The sequence below is a fragment of the Plodia interpunctella genome, chromosome 1, assembly GCF_027563975.2.
Source record: "Plodia interpunctella isolate USDA-ARS_2022_Savannah chromosome 1, ilPloInte3.2, whole genome shotgun sequence".
In the NCBI taxonomy this organism is placed as follows: domain Eukaryota; kingdom Metazoa; phylum Arthropoda; class Insecta; order Lepidoptera; family Pyralidae; genus Plodia; species Plodia interpunctella.
Genome location: NC_071294.1, coordinates 9287626 through 9297321, shown reverse-complemented (window position 1 = coordinate 9297321; position 9696 = coordinate 9287626). Strand labels below are relative to the sequence as shown.

The following is a 9696-nucleotide window of genomic DNA, read 5'->3' as shown; positions in this document are numbered from 1 at the left end:
AAAAATACCTTCTACGCATTCGTGGTGCGAGCTTAAAGGAAAAAGGAAGAATTTAGTGGATTATCCTGAAAATAATAACACTATTTTAGATTATGTTCTGCATTATTTGGTCAACTGTGGTCATAAACTGATATAATCTTGATTTTGACTGAAGAACTTACCTGTATGACGTCTATATTTTAAAAAGCCGAGCTTCTTTTCGACCGTTCACTGGCTCGAAAATTTTACAGCGTGAGGCGTATCCCATAGTTTTCGAAGTTTTTTTTTATTTCTTATCTTATGGAAAACGATTTTTCCCAATATATCGGCACCCGAATATGCTACATTGTTATATATTTTCACAAACGAATGCTTACATAATGAAAGGATTAATAAAGTACTCTAAAATAAAACGTTTTAAATCGACATAGTAAAAGCTTTTGTGTACCTAACATTCAGTGCTATACTCTGGCGGGATAAATGTGCAGTTGTAGTACTCCCTATTTGGTCAAGTTTTTTTTCATTTTATTTAGTTGTCAATGTCAAGAAAGAAAGTTACTCGCTCGCTCTAGCTAGCTTATTCAAACAAAACACTTTTCAGGTACCTACTTAGGTAGGTAGCTGTCTAGTAAAATAAACAAGGACAGGAAATAACTAAATCAAAAATAGACTTTTAGTTGTTGTAATGACGGTTGTCTGCTTAGAGTATGGTTCATATTTAATGCGTACCCATATATCATTTTCGAAAAGATAATAATTTACATTGTCAGTGAAAGTTTCGTCATAATGGATAAGCCGAGGTAAATGTTTTTAATTTACATCAATACACTTTGTATCACTTTGAGTCACGGATCGTATTTCATATTTTAGAACGTTACAGTATCATAAAAGTCTTATAAATGATAATTCTTTGGTTTTTTGTTTAGATTCTCAATGCTGCTCTTAGAGCCTGGCGAAATATACTTTGAAGACTTCTCATGTATTATGAGTGACAAAGAATCTGTTAGTGAGGAAAACGCACGCCAAGGTCGCCTGAAGCTTTGTTCCAAATCGTTGGTGTTCGAGCCAAGAGATTGGACATATCCTCTTGTGAAGTTGCAGTTCAAGGATTGTGATAAATTATCTATTGTTAAGCCCAGATCTCAAGAATGGAGAAATATAATCAGAGTGTCTATGAAACAGTATGCTGAAATGCTTGCAGAAAATGTTTTGGCTCCATACAAATTTGTTTATGAGAAGAGAGATTTTTTCATTTTCTTTGATTTTGCATCAGCTGAAGAATGTCTGTCACAAATGGAGCAGCTACAAAGGGCTTCGACATTACATGCTCCAGAGCACAACAGTATGGTTGCCACAATACTACATTCCCGGTACATGAGAATGGTCTTTGACCCTGTGATGATGGATGATTTTACTGAGGAAATCATTTGTGAGCTACAAGCTGAGAAAATTTCCCCTCTGGTCAGGCATCAGGGAAAGCTGGCTCTTACACCCACTACTATTTATTTTCAACCTTTTAGTAATGTTGAAAGTGTAAGTTATATTCTGGTTTAACAATATTAGTATTTATGACACCAATAGAAACTAAACAGAGATTGAGAACTCCCAACCAATTACCTCTTTTAAATAATAGAATGTTGCAATATAGTCCTTATTGATTATGATCATAGTATCTATTTATTATGTTTTATTATAATGCAGAAAAGAAGGTGAAAATATTTTTATTTTTCAGAGTCCCATATTAAAACTAAAGCTCAGCGACTTGAAGAGACTGTACAAAAGGAGATTTTTGCTAAGGCAAGTTGTATGTATCATTGTTAAAAGAACATTTCCATACATAATTTAACCATAACTAACATACAATGCAACAGGCACATTCTGATTGTAGTTCACTGATAGAGCAGTCTTATCAAATTAACCTCATTCACAACTTCTGATTGAGTTAGCACAACATAGTTAAAAAGCATATTGTTGAAATGTTGAACATTCACTAACATTGATGACTAATGTTCCTTTAAAATCCTTTAGAAATATTTGCTATAGTGTAAGAATAAAGTCTATACAATAAGTAATGTTTTTCTGTTGTCAAAACTTTTGTCCTCTACTTTTTGAAAATAATAATGAGATGAAAAATATCTGGTATGAGTGAGAATCAAACCTCTGCTTTTCCTTTAAAAAGAAATCATATATAAATTATTATTACATTCAAAACTTCAAATAAGTCCTATTGTAATTACAGTTTCACTCAAATAAGGTATACGGTACAGAAACCCAATATGTACATTTATTTTAGGGTCTTGAGATATACAGTGCAGAGGAGAGCTCTCTGCCCCACATCTACCTGACATTCCAGTCGGAGAATGACAGAGATAGGGTCTACAAGATACTGGAGAATTCACCTCATGTTCGGCTTCAGAGTGTACATACTGACGAAATGACTTTACAGTGGCAAAACGGCATTGTATCCAATTATGACTACTTGATGTATTTGAATTGGTAAGTTCAAGTTGATATTATTAATTTTATTATTCAATACATTATTCTTGTTAACAATGTATGTCATGTTGTAAGATTAATTAATCTTACATAATCTTCATTTTACTTTCTCAGGTAAAACTTGGTAAGCTAAACACCAATTTTTAAAATTTTTTATGAGCAAAAGGTTTCTGTGCTATAACAATAAAATTTTAGTTTTATGTTTTTCCAGCCTTGCAGACAGAAGCAAGAATGATCTCACACAATACCCAGTTTTCCCCTGGGTGATCTCGGACTATGTATCAGAGGTATTGGACCTTAGCAAAGTGGAGACTTTTAGAGACTTGTCTAAACCAATGGGGGCCCTGAACCCAGACCGATTTGAGAGGCTGAAAGAAAGGTATGATGAAATGTGCGAGCCAAAGTTTATGTATGGATCACACTACTCGGCGCCGGGGCTTGTATTGTTTTATTTGGTAAGTTTTTTAATGTTACATTTTCTCAGTTTGGTTTTTAATTTTAATACACTGTACTCTACTATTTTTATTGCTTCTATTTAAATGCTAAAGAAGTAACTTTAGCATTTAAATAGGAACATTGACTAATATTATGATGAATAATTGACCTTTATTCTGTTATTGCAGGTCCGTAAATACCCACAGTACATGTTGTGTCTGCAGAATGGGCGATTTGATCATCCCGACAGGATGTTCAATTCAGTAAAGGATGTGTACAACAACTGTTTGAGGAATATGTCTGATTTTAAGGTAAATTACAGAATTCTACTGTAAACATTTCTTTTACATTTTTTTTCCCCACAAATTTCAAAATATCTATTTCACTCAACACCACTGACAGTCAGTTCCGAAAGGAGCATGTATGGAGGAAGACTTTATTTAATGATAAAACTTTAATTTCAGGAATTAGTACCCGAGTTCTATGACGTAGAGGCGAAAGGTGACTTTTTACTGAATATGTACGAAATCGACTTCGGCGAGCGGCACGACGGCTCTAAAGTGAATGACGTGGCTCTGCCTGCGTGGGCCAGTTCTCCCGAGGACTTCGTGCTTAAGTTGAGGGAAGCCCTGGAGTCTGATTATGTGTCCAAATATCTTCATTTGTGGATAGATCTCATCTTCGGATACAAACAGAGAGGAGAGGAGGCTGTTAAAGCTTACAATGGTCAGTAGATTAAAGAAACACTAGCGCATATTGTTTCCTAGGTATAATAAAAAATAAACTAATATATCAATAATGGTAAGCGTTAAGTTGGCTCCCCAAACTTAGAACTAAAACTAAAAAATATATAAATAACGTGGAATTTTTATTATTTTTAATTTGTATCGCAGTTTTTCACCACGTCTGCTACGAGGGCGCGGTGGACCTGGAGCGAGTGTGCGACATGAACGACCGCCACGCCCTCGAAGTGCAAATCATGGAGTTCGGACAAGTGCCCAAGCAACTATTCACCAAACCGCACGTCCGGAGAATAACCCACCGGATACAGCCATCCTTGTCTCAAAGCGATCAAATCAATGCGTCATATGAAATGGAATGTGTTGACACGTTTCGTCTGCATAGGGAAGCGGTGACGTGCGTGGTTAGAAAAGGGAATAGGGTGGTTTCAGTAGGGAAGGATGGGACGCTGAAGGTGTATGATACGGTTCGTAAGAAGCAGATCAGGAGCGTCATTCTGTGCACGACGCCATTGAGCTCGTGCGTCATGGTCGATGAGAACACAGTTGCTGTTGGATCATGGGATAATGAGATGTGAGTATTGTTGTGGTAGTATAGACAATGAATATAATTATTTTTTTGTAATATGTAAGCATTATTTTTATAAATATAAATAAACTCAGAAAATGATAATTCCGTGTAGTAGTGAATTCACAGATCGACATCAATATGTTTATTATTATTTTTTTTATTTCAGATATCTGTACGACGTGGAATACGGTAGAATAGTAGAAAGTTTCCGAGCTCACGATGATTCTGTCAGCTGTTTGTTGTGGTTACAAAATGGTTAGTACATTTTTGTTACAGTTTTTTTTTCTCTAATCTCCACATGTTCTCTGCCATTCATATGAATGCCATTGTTAAGGCTTCTTTACATTGTAGTTTATATAATCAATATAATGTCGCTCACGTGAGTTACAGCAGATAATAAAGTTTGGATTTACTATTTTAAGACCTCGTTATTTGTGGATGAGTAATCAAACCATTAGTGTTTTCTGTCATAACATTTACTCTCAATAAATCCACTAGATACTTACATTTTAGCATCATTCTATTTGGTATTGCAATGGCAAAAAAATGTTACCAATAGATAGTATGATTCCTGAAGAAGTCTTATAATATATTATGTTTTTACCCGAGCGAAGCTGGGACGGGCCGCTAGTACTATATGAATACTGAAATGCTTTGACTGTGATCGTAGAACGGGTGCTGGTGTCCGGCGGATGGGACGGCGTGGCCCGCGCGTGGGGCAGCCTGCGGCGGGTGGGGCAGGCGCTGCGCGGGCTGCAAGCCGAACTAGACCACGATGTCGGCGTCACTTCACTCTCATATAGGTAAATTCTATCATGAAAAAGTAAGACTTACATTTATTTGAAGAATAAGCTGCGCCTGCGGTGAAGTTTGCGCCGCTTCTTCATCACCTGCGCTCCTGCGCAGACTTCCAAAAGTCTGCAGTATTAGGTAGGTTTATTATTAGGTAGATAGGTATAGGTTAGTTTTAAGTAAATTTTTCACCATTCCAGTTGAATAAATAATTTTAAATTTGTATTATTTGTTATGTATTGATATCTGGAGGTCTTCGGATCGATTCCCACCACGGGCAAACGGTTCGTTACAATGTATGTGTGTTTTTATGCTTATTTCGTCATTACTCGACTTTTGATTGTTACATAGCTAAAATATGAACTCAGCAGTGTGTACGTTATTCAAAATTACCAATATTGTCTCGCATAAATTAATATCAGTGTTTGAACTTGAAAATATTTTCCCTAACTCAGATCATATCGATAGGAGTTGACAAAACTATGTCACTAAAATAAAAATTGACGAATTAGGTGAAAGCCTTTGGCTGATTTGGTTTTTCATATTTCTTATTATTCAGTAGTTTTCCACATACCTTTTTCAGTTTTCGAAAATACATTATTATGTTTTACATAACCGAATGGTATACTCGGGATCGGTTCGGATAGCGTGGGGAACTCCTCAAGGGTTGACTGCACGGGCATTATTTTTTTGTCACGCATTAAATGCAGGATCTCCTGACGACAATAAAAGTTTGTGTCAAATATTAAATTGTAAAAAAAATATTTAATAAAGCAATCCATGGAGCTATTCAAAAATTGGTTGGTTCCTTTTTCTTATCTATTTGTCGCAGTCACTTCAGAACCGTCGTTTTGAGAACGACATAAAACTATCTTCAACTGGCTTTCATCCATAAACGGATTTATGCCCGGGCACATACTGGATTTAAACGTTTATTGCGCCCGTGTAACACCTATGATATATCGTTTCGTTCTCCAGACGTCGGCGACAGGAAGTCGACATCCTAGCAGGCACGAGCGATGGCGAGGTATTCATTTGGGAGTTGTCGACTCGGAAACTCCTCACGAAGGTCTCCGTCCACAGCTCGGCTGTGAGCTGCGCTTGTGTGGTGCCCTCTGCCGACAGAATGGTCACTATCGGGGAGGAAGGCGATATGAGGGTCACTGATCTCGGCGTCTTGTGTTCGGTGAGTCATGTTTTATCTATAACTAGTCATTTATATACAGTACAATTATTCTTTAATGCCACAAAGGAGAAATATACAAAAATAAAAGTTTTTTTAAATTATAATAAAGACAAGTCTAAAATAATTATATAATCGTGATTCATTGCTTCATTTTTTATTCGGATTCATTATTTTTGAAGTTTCTCTAGAAATAATGGGTCCATATGACAATTGAATCCAGCAGTATCGATATATTAACGGTATTTTTTTATTCAATGTATCTGATCTTTGAACGACTGTGCGCGACCATGTTAGTACCGTCGATTACATGCTATACGTAGCCGTCCAAATCAAAAGTGTCCTGGATATATATAATTATAAGAGAATAATGTAGTGTTCTTGTAGGTGTACCAAAAGCAGTTCGAAGCGGCGGCGACGGCGCTATGCTGGGACGCCGGCGACGTGCTGTGGCTGGGACTGGCGACCGGCGGCCTCAAGCAGTGGCACCTGCACTCTGTGGCGCAGAGCGGCGACAGGCACGCGCACTCAGGTACTGTGATGTGACGTCTGTTATGTAGGAGTACCAACAGCAGCTCTCAGCGGCGGTGCCAGTGGCTCCCCACGAGGGAACACCTTTACGGTTTACTGCACGAACATGATTTTTTGTCACCTGTTGTTCTCCCTGACAATACAATGAAAGCTTGTTTTGAAAATGTTATTATAATTTTATAAAAAATTTTTAATTACAAACAACGCTGTTTATAAACTTTGCATTGTAAATTGTAAAATATGATAACAGCATGAGTATATTTTTGGCATTTAAGTGAACAAAATTGTTCCAGACGCCATCAGCAGCATTTACTTCGACGAGGTTTCACAAACGCTGGTCACAGCCAGCAAGGACAAGTCGATAAAGATATGGCAGTTGTCGCGACCGTCCTGACGCGCATGGCGTGACGTCACAACACACCAGTATTACAGGAACACGGCTCACTAGCGACGGCGGCGTAGCATTTCGAAATTGTGATATTTTACAAACTTTAAAGAATTTATTATGTTATAAATATCTGTTCTATATATAAAAGACGGTATGGTATATTATACTTCTATTTTTTATTTACTGACCCTCAAGGCATTAGATTTCACTTCTAACTCTGAACATCACGTATTATAGTCATAGAATAGTCCAAGATAAAGCATAAAATAAATATAATAAATATAAATATATTAGGACAAATCACACAGACTGAGCTAGCCCCAAAGTAAGTTCTAGACTTGTGTTATGATATACTAACTCAACGATACTATATTTTATAACAGATACATATATTGATAAATATCCAATCAGAAAGAGATTATTTTCCATCATGACCCGACCGGGGATCGAACCCGGAACCTCTCGGTTCAAGGCAAGCAAGCACTTTACCACTGCGCCAACGAGGTAGTCTAAATGCAAATAAATACAAAGCATATATATTTTTAGCATCTGTAAAATAAAATTAAAAGATGTCAAGCCGTTGGTCTAGGCTGTTTTTGAAGTCCTTCATTGCGCGTGGCTCTTATCCAATGGACGTCGTTTGATCGACTATAAAAACAAAAAAGTTTCGTAAAATATATCTTTTCTAATTAAATTACGCGGTTTTCTCAGTTGTATAGCGGAAAAATCTGGTATAGATAGATTCATCGCGATAGGTTCCTTAGAACCCGAGATGAAAGAAAGGCGGACGAAGCCGCGGGCTCTATGATCTAAGTGGGTATTAGTTTACACTAATACCTACTTAGCAAATTGAAACTAAAACCGGAACATGTTTTATATTTATATAACTGCCTAGGGAAAATTATTGTGCTATGAGTAATTGTGTATTTCCTTCCTCGTATCATATGAAATGGCTAAAGGTCAAATAAGAGATAAATTTGCACAAGATTGGAATTATTACCTATCATTTAGTATCAATAGTAAATACATATGTTCCATTGCTGTGGAGAATGTGATAACAAAACAATGTACTTATACGATTTTAATTTGCTTTGCAAAGAAAAAAGAAGACAAAGTATTCTAACATCTAGGTACCTAGCAGATTTTTAACTGTCGAGTTCTTGAAATGGGGATCCCATATCCGGTGATATTATGCCATAGGCAAGTAAACGAATAACATCTACCTAAATAAAATATTAGGTCCTTACATATGAAATTGGCGTTTTGTTGTACTGGCCACTTTAATCACAAATTTCTCCTCTTTGGTTAGGAATAACAAATTCAAAGTTATACAGCTATTTACACATGTATTTGTGTTTCGTTAACTGTCATTCATTTGTTTTATTCTTTTAATTTTTCTGTTTGCGTCACTCAGTTTACAAAATAGAAAACTTGAAGTATCGCGTTATTTACGAGTACGAGTTCCGCCGTGGCACCAGTGCTGCGGAAACGGTTCGAAGGGTTAATGATGTGTATGGCGGTCGTGTCGCAAAAGAAAACTCAGTCCGTTTTTGGTTTCAACGTTTTCGTTCTGGAAATTTCGACCTGCAGAATAAGCCCCGTGGACGGCCGGAGACCCTAGTTTATAATGAAGAATTGAAGGCTATTGTGGAAGCGCATCCATCGCAAACCACGTCCGAGTTAGCTTCAGGCTTCGGTGTTAGTGATAAAACTATTTTATTCCACTTGAAGCAAATTGGGAAGATTAAGAAACTTGAAAGGTGGGTACCTCACGAATTGAGTGAAGCAAACCGGCAAACGCGTGTCGACTGCTGCGTTACATTACTTAATAATGAAGGGCTTTGAAATTAAATAATTACCTGTGATGAAAAGTGGATTCTCTACGCAATGGCTGGACCCTGGCTAGCCAGCCAAATCCTGCCCCAAGCGAAAATTGACCCAAAAAGTTACTTGTAAGCGTTATTGTCAGCAATTGCAAACTATGATGGAAAAGCTAGCTGCTAAACAACCGAGGCTGGTCAATCGCTCCACGCCATTGTTGCTTCACGACAACGCTAGAGCACACACTGCACAACAGACGGCTACCAAATTAGAGGAGCTTCAATTGGAATGTCTAAGACATCCACCGTACTCCCCGGACCTTGCTCCAACATATTACCAGTTTTTTCGAAATTTGGATAACTTCTTCCAAGGGAAAAAATTCAACTCCGATAGGGCAGACCAAACCGCCTTCAAAGATTTTATTTATCCCGTCGGAATGGTTTTATAGTTAGTAGTTACCATCCACGTATCTCGACTAAATAATCAATGTGTAACCTATTTATTAATTTAAAAGAAAATTACCTATTTTGTTTTAAAAAAACATATTTTATTAATAGTTAACAAACATTACGTTCGCTCTTCTCAGGTTGTATAAAATATCTACCCTATATACTCACGGGACGTAACTGCAGGGCCAGTGCCAACTTACTCCCAGGCACAAGGGCGCCTCCGCGCATGCTAACGAAAGACCATTTTTTGTTGGTCATCAGGCATTTTGAGGTTTGGCGATTCTTCACTGAAATATCTGAGCCATATATAA

The 9696-nt window shown here is 37.2% G+C and overlaps 1 protein-coding gene across 1 annotated transcript; it reads left to right on the top strand.

Moving 5' to 3' along the window:
* Positions 1-454: 454 nt before the first annotated feature.
* Positions 455-7281, top strand: LOC128674069 (protein FAN-like). The gene is made up of 13 exons (XM_053752366.1): positions 455-779; positions 906-1512; positions 1712-1783; positions 2273-2475; positions 2687-2930; positions 3099-3221; positions 3375-3636; positions 3804-4224; positions 4388-4476; positions 4892-5024; positions 5992-6199; positions 6584-6728; positions 7021-7281. Exons 1-13 carry the CDS (start codon positions 766-768, stop codon positions 7119-7121), a joined length of 2622 nt encoding a protein of 873 aa, XP_053608341.1. The 5' UTR covers positions 455-765; the 3' UTR covers positions 7122-7281.
* The last annotated feature ends 2415 nt before the right edge of the window (positions 7282-9696 follow it).